Below are 18,874 nucleotides of genomic sequence, written 5' to 3' on the forward strand. Positions count from 1 at the left end.
GCTTAAATGTGAATTATTCCTTTCTGAGTAACCTCCATGCAAATTCATTCCCCCAGTAAGCACACATAAAAAACATTATCGAGTGCATCATACGTAATATACATTATGTGGATAAGTCACATGATATGCTTGAAGAAAAGAAATAACACTGGAAAGCAAATTTTAAGCTTTTGATTTTTTCCGTCCAGAAATATGGTATCTCAGATTCTGATAAATTCGAATTTAAAATCGGGTATTGCCTATCAATCACAGATTTAGGGAGCAATACCAGTTATGCTTGTTAAAATTTTTAATGAAATTTTAACAAGCATTACAATAAGTGGGAGAAAAATATAATTCTTAATTTTTTTTTTTTTGTTTGATTTTTCAGCGAAGGTAAAGAAAGCCAACATGAGAACTGCAGGAAACTTCTGGAAAACGTACCAGGCAAATTCGTTTCCAGCTACCGCAGTATCTCTCTGCATTCTCAGTATACAAATGGTGCGTGTTATCAGTACTGGCAGTAGAAGTCGATAACTATGTATTGATTAGTTTTTTTTCTCATTATTAAAAGCAGATTATTGAAGTTCATAAGTGCAATGCCTTTGCCACTGAAATTTACTTATGGGTACATCCTCCAGACTGCCTCAGTCAGGGTGTTTATCCCCCTTCCTGCTGTTTTAAAATAGGAAATTGACTTCTACAGATGGCGTGTGTTGTGGCAGTAGAAGTCATTTTCCTATTTTAAAACAGCCGGAAGTGGGGGGGGGATAAATACCCTATAAAAGACTGAATCAGTCTGGTGGGTGTACCCATAAGTAAATTTCAGCCCACTCACGAACTCAAATAATCTGCTTTTAATAATGAGAAAAAACTAATCAATACATTGTTATTGACTTCTACTACCGATAATGCGCACCATCTGTTTACTGAGAATGCACAGAGAAACTGTGGTAGCAGGAAATGAGTTTGCCCGATAAAGTTAGCATTGGCAGAGGCATATGATGCAAGAAAGTAAGCTTATACAGCAACAGCTAAAAACCTGTCCAGCTCAGCCTTAAATTTATTTAGGCTATCAACTTCCACAACAAAGGATGGAAGTCTGTTCCACTAACCAACTACCCGCTGGCTAAAGGCAAACTTCCGCACATCTATCCTACATCTGTCTTTCCTCAATTTGAATTTATGCTCTCTCAGGTGATTCTCCTGAGCAAGAGGAAGAATCTCATCAGCACTGAGCATGCTCAAACCATTCAAGGTTTATACACCTCAATCAGATCATCTCATAGGTGCCTAGTCTCAAGACACTGTAACTTGCAAAACTTAAGCCTTTCTTCATAAGAGCATCCCCATGTTCCATTCACTAATCTGGTTGCCCTTCTCTGTACTCATTCCAACAGCTCTATGTCCTTAAAATGAGGCCTACAAACCTGTATACAGTACTCAAGGTGTGGCCCGAGCATTGCCTTATACAAGGGGATAATCACCTCCTTATCCCTGCTAGAAATATTCCTGTGTACCATTGACAAGACACCATGAGCTACTCTTGCAGACCGTCTGCACTGCTCAGAAAACTTCATATCTGCCTGCACAATTACCCCCAGGTCCTTTTCGTTCTCTACCACTGTCAGTGTAGTACCACAGAGTTGATACGTTACTTTGGGGTTACTGCTTTCCATATGTAGTACTTTACATTTGTCAATGTTAAACTTCATTTTCCACCTCTCAGCCCATCTGCTCAACTTTTCTAGATTCTGTTGCAGCAGCGTACTGTCATTAGTGTTCTTAACAATCCTGCTAACCTTCGTATCGTCTGCAAACTTGGACATTAAGCTTGATATACCATCATCAATATCATTTATAAATACAGAAAACAACAATAGACCCAACACCTGAACCCTGAGGGGCTCCACTAAAAATATTAGTCCACGATGAACAGTGTCCATTGATTACCACTCTGTCTTCTCCCACTCAACCATCCCTTTATCCATAGCAGCAGTTTGCTTCCAGTGCCACACTGCTCCAATTTGTTCAGCAGTCTTCCATGTGCAACAGTATCAAAAGCCTTTCTAAGATACAAATATATAATATCAAAGTTATTCCCTGCCTCCAGTTCCTTTGTGGCCACATCATAGTATCCAATCAAATTGGTCAGGCAAGACTTTCCCTTAACAAAACCATGCTATGTCCGAGCTATACCTGAAGTCTTGTCTAGATGATCCTGTAGTGCTTCTTTAATCAGTGCCTCCATTAATTTTCCTGGAACTGAAGTTAAATTAACAGGTCTATAATTACTTGTGTTGCCCTTTGTGAATTGGAGTCACATTTGCACATCTCCAGTCCATGGGTACCTCCCCTAAGTCCAAAGAAGCTCTCATAATTATGGCTAAGGGTTTGCTTACTTCCTTTGCCGCCTCCTTTAATAAAACTGGATGGATTCCATCCACCCCAGGTGCCTTGTGTTTATTTTCAATGATTTCTCCTCCACTTTCCTCTCAGTTATTACAAAATCATCTAGTTCACTACCAGAGTTTAACTCACCTCTGGCATTCCTCTCCCTGAATAACTCCATGTGTGAATGTAGATGCAAAATACTTATTTAGTTTGTTAGCCACCTGAGCAGGATCATCAACATTTGAACCATCAATATCCAGTGAACCAATCTGATTCGTCCCTTTTCTTCTAGAGTTTACATAGGTAAAGAGCTCTTTGCTGTTTTTCTTTGCATCCTTTGCCAAAGATTTCTCATAATCTGCCTTTGCCTGCCTAATCTCCTTTGTGACTTGGTTACAGCCCAGCTTATGTCTATCATAGGCTTCTGTGTCACCCATTAATTTATATGTATCCCATGCATTTTTTTCTGTAAACAATATTTCTTAGTTGGTATGTTCTCTGAACAATATTTATTAGTTGGTATGTAAAGCCTAGTAGCTTCCAAGATAAATTCTTTGAATGCTTCCCATTTTGAATTTGCTGTTGGTAACATCACTTGGTCCCACCGTATAGAATTTAAATACTGTCTCAGACCACCGTAGTCGGCTTTACGAAAGCAAAAACCCATCCATTTACCCCTGATGGTAGTTACCTCTTTGAGTAAATCTCACTTCAGCACTGTGATCACTGCCACCTAGTGGTTCTTTTTTCTGCAGATTCTTAATGTATGAAGAATCACTACTGATAATCAGATCAAGAGTATTATTCCCTCTAGTTGCCTCCACAAAAGCCTTGCTAGTGTGTGTGTGACCAACCCACAAATTCCAGTCAATCTAGGAAATTAAAATCCCCCATTAGAAGACTGTGATTTACTGGCCCACTATTTCCCTGTACAGTTTCTTATTATACTCATCAGAGTCATTAGGCCCATAACACATTCCTACTCTCAATTTTGATCTCCGAGTGCTTATGTCAGACCAAACTGACTTGACACTGCACTGTCCAGCGATGTCGACTGGCTTCATTTCCCTGGATTTTGTGTGTCTTAACTAATAGCATAACCCCTCTTCCCTTCCTATCCTGTCTATCCTTCCTGTACACGTTGTACTCCCCAAATTCCAGTTCTGCATTCGTTATCTGTGTAATACCACGTCTCTGATATCCCAACAATATCTGCCTTTGATGTTTTTAGCAATACCTCAAATTCATCAAATTTATTTACCAAACTCCTAGCATTGGTGTATATGCAAGTATACATGCACCTGTTCCTATTCTTTTCTACCCTAACACAACCCATGTGTTTACTTGTACCACAGTGACTCCCAGCAGTCTCTGAAATACCCTGCATCTTGTTTTCCAGGCTGCTGCTCATTCCAGTAGAAGCCGTGCAAGAATCACTTACACCTCTAATTAATCTATTAGTCCTTGTATCCCCTCAAGCTAGCAGTTTTTCGACTCACCTAACACTGCCTCGATAGCATCAGCAAATATTCTTGCACCCTTTCTATTTAAGTGTATCCCATCCCTGTAGAAGCAGTCTCTCCTGTTAACAAGTACAGACCAGGCTGGAAAAAAAATTCTACCCCTTGAGCCTTGCACAATCTTTCCAGGGCCGAATTGATTGACAAGGCACTGAACTTATGTAGTCCCTCCTATTGTGTCTGTGCAGAATTGCAGGCACTTTCAAATTCAACCCTAATTCACGGCTTTTTTTAAACAGTGACCTGTACTTGTTAAGTAATTCCGCCGGTCTCCTACTCTTAATATCATTAGTGCCAATGTGTACAACAGTATCACCCTTTGTGCCCTTAAAAGATGATATCCACTCTACAACGTCATCAACCTTTGCCCCTGGCAGACATACCCTGGTCCTGTTCCACCTATCCTTTTTACATACCATGTTCCCCATTTCCCTGACAGTAGAGTCACCCACAATTACCAGTTTCTGTGGGACCCGTGCATTCTGCCTTGGAGGTTGTCGCTTAGTTGCACCGGCGCCTCCGTAGTCAGGTGGGAAGGAGCAGCAGTGCGTAGCACACGCTTCTTGATTAGACCAGGGTTTGAGCCCATCACCACCAAATACGGAGGATGCAGAAAGGGCAGGGAATGACCACCGCATATCCCGGAGCAATATGGCCTTAGTTGCTAATGCTACCAAATAACAAACAAGCCTTATTTACCTTAGTCGCTTTTTCTTTTATATTTATCAGCAGCCTCTGATCAGTCGCCAGCAATAGTCTTCCAGCATACTGGGCTTCCACCATGATTGGTTGGCTCCCTCCACACCATGTGAACAGTGAATGGCAGTGATACTTCACTGGATGCAAAAAATAATTTTGACATCATATACTTAGATTTCCCAAAAGCTTTTGATACTGTTGCACAAAAAAGACTTGTACATTTTAGAGCAGTGTCACATTAAGTCAATTTACTTCTCTGGATAAAGGGATGATTGTGTGGATGAAGATATTATCAGTGGGCACTGTTTTTGTTGACAAATTTTATTAGTGAAGTCCCCCAGGGTCCATTTATTTTTTCTATAATTGTTAATGATGTTGATGAAAGTATATATCAGGCTTAATGTCTAAGTTTTCAGATGACATGAAGGTTGGCAGGGTGATTAATGACAGCAAGAGTGCTATTGGAACAAGATATAGAAAAATTAAGCAAATGGTCTGAGAAGTGGCACTGAAGTGTCATGAGAAGGGAATTGAAATTTAACATTGACAAATGTAATGTGCTGCACATGGATAGCAGTAATCCCAGATTAATGTACCATCTATGTAGTACCACACTCAAGGTAGTGGAAACGATAAAGATATGAATATAAAGATTTTGCGAACGGTATACAGGAATTTTGCTAGAAGTTACAAGGCGATTGTCCCTTTGTATAAGTCAATGGTTAGGCTACATCTTGAGTATTGTATACAGGTCTGGGGGGCCTCATTTTAAGAAGAATGTAGATCGCTGGGAACGGTGCAGTGAAGGGAAACGAGATTGGTGAGGGGAACAAAAGGGTGCTCTTCAAAAGACATCAGTTCAGAGATTGCAGCATTTGGAGACTCACCATATGCAAGGTGAGTAAACATCTTATTGAGATGTTTAAGGCTTTCAACAGATTGAGTAAGCTCATTGCTGATGGCATTCTTCTTCTGACTACACACAAGGGATATAAATTCAAATTGAGGAAGGACGGTTTTGGGATAATGTGCAGAATTTCGTCTTCAGATAGCTGATTGTTGGAATAAACTTCCATCTGGTGTTATTGAAATGAGTAGTTTGAATAAATTCAAGGAAGAACTAGAAAAACTATTATAGGGATGGATAGATAATTCGAGACATGATATTGCCAAGGGGAATGTCTTTTTGTGTGCACAATGTAAGGAGTGTGAGGAAATCAGGGGACAGCTCATTGTTGTTATGGGCCTATATGAGAGCTTGAAGGACAGGGTGGATGCCCTCGAAGGATCTAAACTGAGGGGCCCATCAAACTCTCAGCTGCTCACATCAATGCCAGAGCTTGCATTTGAACATCATTCAACACAACGGCAACACCCAAGGCAGAATGTGCTGGTCCCATAGGAACTAGTAGTTGTTGGTGACTCTATTGTCAGGGAAATGGGGAACATATTATGCAAAAAGGATAGGTGGAATAGGACCAAGGTATGTCTGCCAGGGCAAAGGTTGATGATGTTGTAGAGCAGATATCATCTTTTAAGGGCACAAAAGGTGATATTGTACACCTTGGCACCAATATTAAGAGTACGAGAATGGCGAAATTACTAAACAAGTACAGGTCACTGTTGGAAAAAAGCCACAAGTTAGGGTTGAATTTGAAAATGTCTGCAATTCTGAAAAAGACATGATAGGAGGGAGTATTTGATGAGAGCCTTGTCAATAAATTCAGCCCTGGAGAGATTGTGCAAGGATCATGGGGTAGAATATTTCTCAGTCTGGTCTGTGCTTGTTAATGGGAGAGACTGCTTCTACAGGGATTGGATACACTTAAATAAAGGGTGCAAGAATATTTGCTGATGCTATCGTGGCAGTGTTAAGTGGATTGGAAAACTGCTAGCTTGGGGGATACACGGACTAATCGATTAACAGTAGCTGCTGGCAGAGTTGAAAGTGATTCTTGCATTGCTTCTATTGGAATGAGCAGCAGCCTAGTAAACAAGGTGCGGGAGATTTCAGAGACTGCTGGGAGTCATCGCAGAACAAGTAAATACATGTGCTGTGTTAGGGTAGATAAGAATAAGAAGAGGTGCATGTATATCAATGCTAGGAGTTTAGTAAATAAATTTGAGGAATTTGAGGTGTTAGTCAAAAAATCAGTCAGATATTGTTGTGATATAAGAGTCAAAACATAAGCAGTGCAGAATTGGAATTTGGGGATTACAATATGCGCAGAAAGGATAGACAGGATAGGAAGGGAGGAGGAGGAGTGATGCTATTAGTTAAGAAACACAAAATCTAAGTGCAGCCAGTTGATATGGGTGGACAGTGCAATGTTGAGTCAGTTTTGTGTGACTTAAGCAGTGGGAAAGCAAAATTGAGAGTAGGAATGTGTTATAGGCTTAATGACTAAATATAATAAACAACTGTTCAGGGAAATAGTGGGCCAGTAAATCAGTCTTATAATGGGGAATTTTAATTTCTCAGATATGGACTGGAATTTGTAGGTTGGTCACTCACACATTAGCAAGGCTTTGGTGGATTTATTGGATGATTGTTTTCTACAGCAGCATGTTTGGGAGGCAACTAGAGGGAGTAATAATCTTGATCTGATTATCAGTAGTGACTCTTCATGCATTAAGAATCTGCAGATAAAGGAACCACTAGGTGGCAGTGATCACAGTGTACTGAAGTGGGATTTACTCAAGGAAGTAACTACCATCGGGGTAAAGGGAAGGGTTTTTGCTTTCGTAAAGGCGACTCTGGAGGTCTGAGACAGTGTTTAAATTCTATACGGTGGAACCAACTGTTGATGTTACCAATAGCAAATTCTAAATGGCAAATTCAAATTCAAAATCTTGGAAGCTACTAGGCTTTTCATACCATCTAAGAAATATTGTTAAAGGTTTAGGCCTAAATGGATGTCAGATGAACTAATGAGACATGTGGCAGAGAAGAAAAGTGCATGGGATACATAAATTAATGGGTGACACGGAAGCCTATGATAGACATAAGCCAAGTCACAAAGGAGATCAGGCAGGCAAAGGATGCAAAGAAAAACAGCAAAGAGTTCTTTACTTATGTAAACTCTAGAAGGAAGGGGATGAATCAGATTGGTCCACTGGATATCAGTGGTTCAACTGTTGATGATCCTGTTCAGGAAACTAACAAACTGAGTATTTTGCATCTACATTCACACATGAGGAGTTATTCAGGAAGGGGAATGCCAGAAGTGAATTAAACTCTGGCAGTGATCTAGATGATTTTGTAATAACTGAGAGCAAAGTGGAGGAGAAATTGTTGAAGATAAACATAAGAAAGGCATCTGGGGTGGATGGAATCTATCCAGTTATATTAAAGGAGGCAGAAAAGGAAGTAAGCAAACCCTTAGCCATAATTATGAGAGCTTCCTTGCAATCAGGGGAGGTACCCATGGACGGAAGATGTGCAAATGTGACCCCAATTCACAAAGGAGAATCAAAGGGCGACACAAATAATTACAGACCTGTTAGTTTAACTTTTGTTCCAGGGCAATTAATGGAGGCACTGGTTAAAGAAGTACTGCAAGATCATCTAGACAAGACTTCAGTTATAGTTCAGACAAAGCATGGTTTTGTTAAGGGGAAGTCTTGTCTCACAAAGGAACTGGATGCAGGGAATAACTTTGATACATATATTTGGATCTTAGAAAGGCTTTTGATACTGTTGCACTTGGAAGACTGCTGCACAAATTGGAGCAGTGTGGCATTGGAGGCAAATTGCTGCTATGGATAAATGGATGGTTGAGTGGGAGAAGACAGGGAGTGATAATCAATGGACACTGCTGATTGTGGACTTATTAGGGAGTCCCTCAGAGTTCAGTGTCGGGTCCATTGTTGTTTTCTGTATTTATTAATGATATTGATGATGGTATATCAGGTTTAATGTCCAAGTTTGTAGACAATACGAAGGTTGGCAGGGTTGTTAATGGCACTAATGACAGTATGCTGCTGCAACAGGATCTAAAAAAGTTTTGCAGGTGGGCTGAGAGGTGGCAACTGAAGTTTAACATTGACAAATGTAAAGTACTGTAGTGCATATGGGAAGCAGTAACCCCAAGTAATGTATCAACTGTGTGGTACTACAGTGGCAGAGAATGAAAAGGACCTGGGGGTAATTGTCCTGGCAGATACGAAGTTTTTTGACAGTGCAGATGGTCTGCAAGAGTAGCTCACAGTGTCTTGTCAATGATATACACGAATTTTTCTAGCAGGGATAAGGAGGTGATTAACTTGTATAAGGCAATGCTCAGGCCACACCTTGAGTACTGTAAACAGGTCTGGAGGTCTCATTTTAGGGAGGATGTAGAGCTGCTGGAGCAAGTGCAGAGAAGGGCAACAAGATTTGTGAATGGAACAAAGGGTTGCTCTTATGAATAAAGGCTTAAGTTTTGCAAATTACAGTGTCTGGAGACTAGGCGCCTGCGATGTGATCTGATTGAGATGTATAAAGCCTTGAATGGTTTTTGCATGCTCAATGCTGAAGGGATTCTTCCTCTTGCTCAGAATAATCGCCTGAGAGGGCATAAATTCAAATTGAGGAAAGACAGTTGTAGGCTAGATGTGTGGAAGTTGCCTTTAGCCAGCGTGGTTGATTGCTGGAACAAACTTCCATCTGTCGTTGTAGAAGTCGATAGTTTAAACATTCGAGGCAGAACTAGACAAACATTTGGAGGGAGTTAATGGGTGAAATGAGAAGGGGGTGTGTGTGTGTGTGTGTGTGTGTTTTTGGCTGATGCTATATAAGCTTGCTTTCTTGCATTATTTGCCTTTACTAATGCTAATATGGGATTTTTTTTTTTTTTATTGGTGATGTCTAAGCTTGCTTCGTTGCATTGTTTGCCACTATTAATACAAATATCTTAGATGTCAAGCATAATTTTTGAAGCATATATGAGGAGCCTGTCTGATTTGCAGCTGAAGTTCATATGCTTTCTTTACCCCAGGGCTGATTGCATGGGGTCTTTGAGATCCCCACATGACTTTCGACAATGTCCTGCCCTTCATCTACTGGCCTGCACAGCTGAAATCAAAGGCAGATTAAGGATAGTTGGGGCCTCTAGGCAAATTATATTTGGGGGCCCCCCCCAAAAAATAATAATAAAAAAAGAGAATAAAAAATAAATAAAAGTTAGGTGGCAAATAAATGAAATTTTGTACTTTTGAATTTTTTGCTTAAATTAATCAAGATTTTTATGATGTTTACTGAAAACATTAATCTATTTTAGAACACTATAGAAAAATGTCTTAGCTTGGGGGCCCTAGGCACGTGCCTCATTGCCTTAATGGGTAATCCGCCACTGGCTGAAATTCTCAGTAACTTTCGATGAAAACATTTTCTTTGATTTTTCCGAAGAGTATTCCAGAAATCTTGGTTAATTATTATAAAACTTAAAAATGTAAGACCAAATTAAGCCTAGTCTAATAATATATGCATGTGCTAAAAAACATTAATTAAAATTAGCACATACCTCTCACATCCAGTTTTCTCAGTGTGTGTTCTTAATGGTTTTTTGGCAGGGTATCGAGTCATCGTGTTCTCTCCCTTTGTGTCATGGAAGTCTTGCTGTCAGTAAAAATAATAAAGGAGATAATATGCAAATAAGAGAAGATAAAAACATGTATAAAATATGAATGCTGGTGCACCCAGAGACTTTATTTTCAAAAAATAATCTAAAATATTTGCTTTTAATATGAAAAGGATTTTGCATAGCAATGCTCGAAAAAGATTGAAAATAAAGTTACCATAAAAAAAAAGTGAACAATCCTGAATTATTTCTTGCTGATTTTAATTTTATAAATGGTGTAACTTTTTACCACACTAGCAAGTGCATGTGTATGGAAAAGAAAACTGGTGCACCAGATAATCACCACACATGTAACAAAGCTGTCTTGTGAATTATTGCACTGACATAACATTTTAAAAGCATGCAAATGCAATTGACACTAAAAACTATAAAAAGAGCATAAAGTTCTCTAATATGTGACAATATTAACTCACACACTTATAATTCTGACTAAATGACTCCTCTGGGAGTTTTACTTTATGTATATCTATCAGCAGATGAGTATAAAAGTAGTCTAGAAACTGCTGAAAACTAATAATTTCAGCGAAATCTAGAAAACTCCTGACTCCAGAACTTAGCCAGCATTCCAACTACAAAAATTTAATTAAAAACTAAAATGACTTCCTAAATTCATTCTTTTCACCCTCAGTTCATTCTTATGAATGTGCTAGGAAGAAACACATTTGAAATCAACACTAAATCCATCATATTTTTGTTGAAAAATTTTTCATAGTACCCTGCTTCTTTACAAAATTTTCATTGTTGTTCTGTGTATTTGTTTGATTTCTATTTGCCCAACTGTTGAAATTTGGGATGGCTTGCCAAATCTTCCTAAAAAAAATCTAAATATAAAATTTCATGTAAATGCTTCCACTAGGATTAGAGATATTACATACAAGCAGACAGATGGACTTGGTGAAGACAATATGCATTTCGTGCATATATGAAACCACCTAAAAATATAACAGTAACCATACAAACAGATGTTGAATTTTCAGTATACCAGCTATGATACATTTCAATTGACAGCTGGCAGTGATGGTCTTAATTGTAAACTGCTGTGGTTAATTCTAGCAGCTTCGTGAATTCCATTCACAAAGAACATAGACTAGGGGCGCTCAACCTTTTAGGCAGATGGGCCAGTACTGGAAAACATAAGCTACGAGAAATGGAGCATTCAGATATCTCTGCCATAGCTAACACAAAGCAGAACACAACAATAAAAATTCTGTAAACTTTATTATTAATACTATAATTAATTTAGCTAACTTATGTAACTCAGGGATTCTGGTAGAGAAGCATAAAAAGTAATTTAAGCTTCCTGGTAAAAATTACTCTACAAAATTGAGTCATACTACAATTAAAGTTATTTTCTTTTATAAAGCTTCAGTAATTTCAATGGAAAAAAGGTTTTCAAAGATAGTTATATATTTAGTATAATTGTAAAAGTTGTTGAATCTCATTTTTAAATTCTAAGCCAAGGAATTGTGGTTGCTCATTATTCTATTTATTTTATTTACTTTACTTTAAAATATTTGTTGTTGTTGACTTCCACTCTACTGAAGTAAAGGGTGGACACAAACTGCAACTCTGACTGCAATTTTCAGAAAATTCCAAATTCTAGGGTGTGTAAAGTGGTGGTTAGCAGAGCATGAAGATGACACAAAATTCACATAAAATTTTTAATAAGCATTATATAACAAAATTTACAAAAATAACAAATTTTTATGAGACATATAAAACAAAATTTTACATATATATATATATATATATATATACACACACACACAGGGTGATTCACTACCAGTGCGACAAACTTGCAGGAGGTGTAGGGGGCACAAAGACGAATCGGAATCACATAGCATTGCAGGGTCCGAAATGCCTTCGTCATGCGGTAGAGGATGTTGAACGGGAGGTCGCGTGAACAGCGATCCCGCTGGAAGTCAGCATTTGCGAACCGTTTCTGTTGAAGAAACCAAGTAGCAAAAGTCCTCCGGAGTGGATAATCCACAGGCATCCAATGATTGGATGCATTGCAGATGGTATGAACTCATTTGATTTGTTGACAGTATCCTCCATACAGTGGATTGGGAAATACCCAATTGTTGGCCTATCGCTCGAGTACTTGTACTGCCTTCTGCAAGACGTAGGACATTCTCCTCATTGTCTGGCGTTCTCGTCATTCGCTCTTGATTCATGGTACTGCTCGTGAAGCAACCAGTCTCACGTAACCTTCTGTGCACACGTGCGAAAATTGTATGATGAGGAGCACGCCTGTGCGGGAAACATTCCTGGTACAAGTGCAGAGCGGTGCACCCATTACAGTCCGCAGCTCCATATGCGAGGTGCATGTCGGCCAGTTCAACGTTTGAATACTCATCCATCCCACTGCCTCGGGAACCGGTTCGCAAATGCGGACTTCCAGCCGGATCGCTGTTCACGCGACCTCCCGTTCAATGTCCTCTACTGCATGACGAAGGCATTTCGGACCCTGTAATGCTATGTGATTCCAATTCGTCTTTGTGCCCCCTACACCTCCTGCAAGTTTGTCGCACTGGTAGTGAATCACCCTGTGTGTGTGTGTGTGTATATATATATATATATATGGCGCCTCCGTAGCCAGGTGAGCAGGAGCAGCAATGCGTAACACACGCTTCTTGATTAGACCGGGGTTCGAGCCCGTGACCACCAAATACGGAGGATGTGGAAAGGTCAGGGAATGACCACCTCATATCCCCAGAGCAATATGGCCTTAGTTGCTAATGCTCCTAAAAAAAAAAAAAATAATATATATATATATATATATATATATATATATATACACACACACACACACAAATTTAAATTTACATATATAGGAACTATGATACAAAAAAATCGCCATCTCACCCACATCAACTATTCTCATATGTATGCATAATTTACGTTGGTAACACAGCTCTATGTTTCCTTTTTCCTTATTGGTAATCCTCTCACACAATTAAATTCCAACTATTGCTTAGAAAAGGGAACTTCTCTTTCTTTACAGGTTTACACATTTCACTTTACATGAGTTGTCTCTTATTTACTGCAACTCACCAATGTCTATCAAATCAGTTACTATTTTCTTCACTTACTTCAGTAGTACTTATTATCAATCACTTATTTATATCAAATCACCCATCTGCCAAATCACCTATCATATCAATTACTATTTTCACCTATATATCAATTTACCTGTATATCAAATCAACTATCAATCAATCACTTACTACAAATCTTACCCACAAGCATTTTTCTTACTTTCCTTTTCTTGATGCAGGGCAGGGTTCCCCTTTTCTCTCAAGGTTTCTCAATAAAATATATTTTTTTTATTTTTCACACATTAACTCTTTACCTAGAATCTTATCTTTAATATTATCATCTATTAACACACTGTGTAGAATAATAATATAGGTTATCACGTTCTCTTCCTACAACTCCTATGATTTATTGTATTATTAATTCCCTTATATACTTTTTTTTCCTTCTTTACCCCCTTAGTACCCTTACAACATTTCATGGTCATTAACTCATATATATAATCTAACCCAACTTAACTTAATTATATATTGCAAAATGCTTTCCTTTGAAAGAAACTCAAACAATTTCTCACAGAGTTTAGCTTATGAGTCTATGAGTTTGGGGTTCAATAAAAGCTGGAACAGACTTGAGTTCCGAAATCGGCCATTACTTCTAATTCCTTTGCACCCTGGTTTTCCTCCATGGCAGACAGGCTTCTCACATCTATTTCAAATCTTTCTGGCAGTTGATCTCTTCTTCGGGGGCTCATGGACTAGACACTTCTTCTCCCGTAGATTTTTTGGCTCACATATCTGCATACCTGGCTAACTCTTGACAGGACTGTAACCTAGATGCAAGTGTAGCTTCCTATGTGATTATACTTCAGGAATACAGCATGCAATTACGTTGCTAGACATGCTGATCACCCAACAACTGGACTCTCTCTTTCCACACACTTGCATGCCTGGCTCATTCATTCCCAACAAGCCAGATCTAGACACATATGTAGATTCCTACTTGAAATTTCTTCAGAAATACAAATATAACGTAACAGCATGTGGTTATGTTGCTAGTTGTTGTTGTTGTTTGGTTTTTAGGAGCAGTAGCAACTAAGGCCATATTGCTCCGGGATATGCGGTGGTCATTCCCTGACCTTTCCGCACCCTCCTTATTTGGTGGTGACGGGCTCGAACCCCGGTCTAATCAAGAAGCGTGTGCTACGCACTGCTGCTCCTTCCCACCTGGCTACGGAGGCGCCTATGTTGCTAGACATGCCGACCATCCAATAAGTGGCCAACTGTACCTTTACTTTATACTTCAGAATATGTTTCCCACTTGTCTGCACTTCTCAAAAAAAAACCAACTCTTCACATTCTTTTCATAATCATAATCATTCTTTTTTTTTTTTTTTTTCTTTTCTCTCATATCTCACTATTTCCAAATCCCGAACTTATCATGTTCTCACCTCCTCTCCGCATCACTACTTTTTTTTTTCCTTTTTCTTCATCTCACTTCCACGAATTCCAAAAAACTCAACTTCAACTCCCACTCCTCATCCAAACCCTTTTTCCTCAGAAGTTTGGAACACTTCCCACAGGAGTCAACCAATCCCAATACTATACTAATTTCTTACTCTTTCCTTAAAAAAAAAAAAAAAACTTGCCACAACTATCTCCCTCGTGAACAAACCAAACCCCACTCTTGCAATTTTCTTGTTTACTTCATTTATTTTGCACCCCCCCACATTAAACCACCTTCGTGTCTACCAACCTATTTTTGTGTTTACACTTTCCTTGCTAAATATTGCCAACTTACCTAAAATCTGCCATAGTGGCTCTGTTTCTTTGACATGAATGCCAGACTGTCCTGTCAACTTCCTGTATTCATCAAAAAGTAGCACAGATCAAAGCGTTCTTAATTACCTGTAATTGCAGTCCCATTGTTTGATCCTAGTAACCCTTTTCTTGCCCATTTTCAAATGACCACTCCTCGTACAGGCCACTGTTTTGTTCACTCTCAGTACACACTTTTTGTATTACTTGTTATTCTTGTCTCCATTTAACTGCTATTTAATTCACACCATTTGTAACTTCCCTATTTCTAAATCCAGTATTTTTCAAACCTTAATATCTACCATATTCAACCATAATATTTACCATATTCAAACCTCATTAATTCTCAATTTTCTCGGCCCTTCATGCATTTAATTCAGATAAAAATATTTCCATTTTATTTGTCATCAATCATTTCCATAATACTGATGCGGCGCCTCCGTAGCCAGGTGGGAAGGAGCAGCAGTGCGTAGCACACGCTTCTTGATTAGACCGGGGTTCGAGCCCGTCACCACCAAATACAGAGGATGCGGAAAGGTCAGGGAATGACCACCGCATATCCCGGAGCAATATGGCCTTAGTTGCTAATGCTCCTAAAAACCAAATAACAACAAACAATACTGATGTTTGGGGAAACATATACTGATCCATTCTTATGAAGCAATTTACAGGGAGAAAAATTACAAGTTCATTTGGGGTGGGTCCCAAAATTTTAAGATTACATTAAAGTATATATTGTGTATTTGTTTATTTAATGGTATAAATATATTTACTGATTAATATATATATATATAGGTTAATAACTCTGCTTTTCATATTTCACAGTATTTCTAACTATTCTCTCTCTCTCTCTCATTATATATATATGTATTTATTTTTTATTTTGAACCAGATGGTAGATGGCTTTCATCAACTGGTGAAATACCACCACTTTTCTTATTGGAGGCTTGAAGTGGTGAAACCCATGTTTAGTCTCTAGAGCAAAGTTTCCAGCACCCCCCTTCCCCCATACTTCTCCTTCAACCCATGCGCGGTACTAAGTACTATAGGTTTTGATACCTTTCGTGTTTGGGGTTTTCATAAAAAAAAAAAAAAAAAAAAAGATGGTATACTCTCTGACTGTTCATTTTTAATTTGTTTTATATTTGAATATGGGATCCATAATATCTGGGGTGTATTGATAATTTGAATTTTTTTCTTTTCCCTTGTCAATTTAAGCGCTAATTATTTGAAGTGAAAATATCTCCAACATGGTAGCAACTGATATTTTTAACATAAAAGTATATTACCTTGGTAATATACATTTACATTAGAATGAATAACTAATAAGCATTTGGCAACCATAGCTAGACCACACTGAAGTCTGATTTGATCAGTATGAAATGAATTATCATTATGAAATTTAATCCTGAAACTTCATAGGATCCAGGGAAAGTTACTTAATTTTCATGAAAAAACTTTTGCAACCTAAGTACATCAATTGTTTGCTCTGATAGAAGAGCTGTATTTGAAATTCTTTTTATATAACATAACATGTATGGTTTATCTTTAAATTTTAGTTTGCTGAATTATTGCTGAAGGTTCTTGCATCTGTAATATTAATAAATGCTAATAATATTAATAAATGCATCAGTTAATGCATCTGTAATATTAAAAGAAATAAATTGTTAATGAAATAAATCACATTCTTTATTTTTTAAAGTAATAGAGATTTCAAACAAGACAAGATGGATGTTAACTTTCGTGTATTGATAGAGCCTCGAGGATTCATCCGTATAATACAGTTGGTAAGCTTGATTTTCTCTTTTAATATTTGCTTTATGTGCTAATCTTAATTCAATTTTGAACATACAAAGTGTGTACATATATTTAGTTTGCTTGATTAATATTCAGACTTTTTTTTTTTTTTTTTTTTTATTCCTCCCCTTTATGCAAACTCAAGACAACTCTATTCCTATTATCAGAATATCATTGACAAAGCCCCATTGTATATCATTGACAAAACCCCATGGGCTGTTCTAGCAGCCTGTCTGCACTGATCAGAGAAATGTTGGTCTGTACAGTTACCCCTAGGTAATTGTACAGTTGTTTTCTATCACCTTGAATGTTGTAGGTTTTTTTTTTTTTTTTTTGGTGGTTGTTGGCGCATTGGCTTCTGTGGCCATAATGCACCTTCCAAGGTTTTTGCAGTACTTTGATCCAAGCCCGAGGTGGGATTCGAACCTGCGACCTTTGGGTTGCTAGGCAGGCACTTTACCCACACGGCTAGCCCGGTCGGCGAATGTTGTAGTAGTAGTGGCATGTGATGCAAGAAAGCAAGTGTATGAGCTTATGCAGCATCAGCCAAAAAAATCACACCATTCCCTCCAAATGCCTGTCCAGTTCCTCCTTAAATTTAATTAACCTATCAACTTCCACAACAACAGATGGAAGTTTGTTCCAGCAATTAACCACCCGCTGGCTAAAGGCAAATTTCCGCACATCTATTCTACATCTGTCTTTTCTTAATTTGAATTTATGCCCCCTTAGGTTTGTAATCTGAACAAGTGGAAGTATCCCATCAGAATTCAGCATGCTCAACCCATTCAAAGCCTTATACACCTCAATCAGATCACCACGCAGGTGCCTAGTCTCCAGCCACTGCAATTGGCAGAACTTAAGCCTCTCTTGGTAAGAGGATCCCTTCATTCCCCTCACCAATCTTGTTGCCCTTCTCTGTACACGCTCAAGCAAATCTACATACACGCTCAAGCAAATCTATATCCTTCCTAAAATGAGGCCTCCAGACCTGTACGCAGTACTCAAGGTGTGGTCTGACCATTGCCTTATACAGAGGGACAATCACCTCCTTTACCCTGCTAGCAAAATTCCACCTAACTGGTATGTTATTCTGTGGTTACTGCTACCCATATACATTAGTTTGCATTTGTCAATTTTAAACTGCAATTGCCACTTTTCAACCCATCTGCCTGATTTTCCTAGATCTTGTTGATTTCAGTGGAATTCAGCAAGAAGTTGATTACTGAGAAAGGGTGGTTATTAACCAGAAAACCTTTATATCATTTGCAAACTTAGACATCCAGCCTGATATCAATGCCTTCATCAGTATCATTAATAAATATTGAAAGCAATAATGGGCCCAACACTGAAACCTGGGAGACTCCACTAATAATATTGAATCTGCAATCGATGTTGAAAATATTCCTTCCCTACTCAAGCTGTCCAAGAACCACCACCAGATTGGTGGCGACACGTTTGCTTTCCCATCCATACTTCATAATCTCATGGTTAAACTCTGCATGGATAATAGCCAGTACTTCAAAGTGATCCCAGCTGGAGTTCCACAAGGAGCTGTACTATCTGGCCTTCTCATTGCACTGCTAGTGACCTTGGCATACACCAATGATTTAAACATTCTCACACCGGTCAAGGCACCCAAAAAAAGTTGTGCAAGTACCCAGTGCTTCCTCTTGTCAATGTCCACCTAACTCAAGAATTCTGGCCTACACATCAATCCACAGAAGTCAGAAACTGTGATCTTCTCACTAAAACAGCACTCTCAACAATCATCCAGCCTATCTTGGAAGGAGCCCCATCCCATTTTTCAAAGCCACACCAATATAGGGGTTGTGGCTAATCCAGAATTTCATTTCAGTCATCATGTAGACATGTTGCTCGCAAGAACTGCTCAAGGTAGCTGTGTTAACAGCATTTGCATCATGTAATAACAGATCTGTCATGGTCAGGTAAATTCAAACCATTGTCTACTCCCCATTATTGTATTCAGCAGAAATATGAGCATTGGCAA

General features: G+C 38.6%; 1 protein-coding gene across 4 annotated transcripts in view; it reads left to right on the top strand.

Annotated features, from left to right (window-relative positions):
- Nucleotides 1–18,874, top strand: part of LOC150086761 (synaptophysin-like) — a 103,172-nt gene that overhangs the window by 26,159 nt on the left and 58,139 nt on the right. For 3 of the 4 annotated variants that reach the window (XM_090372742.1, XM_090372738.1, XM_090372739.1), the window contains exon 2: nucleotides 16,769–16,853. In XM_090372742.1, the coding sequence (XP_090228868.1) occupies nucleotides 16,794–16,853 (60 nt within the window). In that variant the 5' untranslated portion in view covers nucleotides 16,769–16,793. The remainder of the gene's footprint in view (nucleotides 1–16,768; nucleotides 16,854–18,874) is intronic. The other variant, XM_090372740.1, reaches the window with a different exon arrangement.

This window comes from Mastigoproctus giganteus, chromosome 4 (assembly GCF_048544385.1).
Source record: "Mastigoproctus giganteus isolate SK-2022 chromosome 4, ASM4854438v1, whole genome shotgun sequence".
NCBI classification, from domain to species: Eukaryota; Metazoa; Arthropoda; class Arachnida; order Uropygi; family Thelyphonidae; genus Mastigoproctus; species Mastigoproctus giganteus.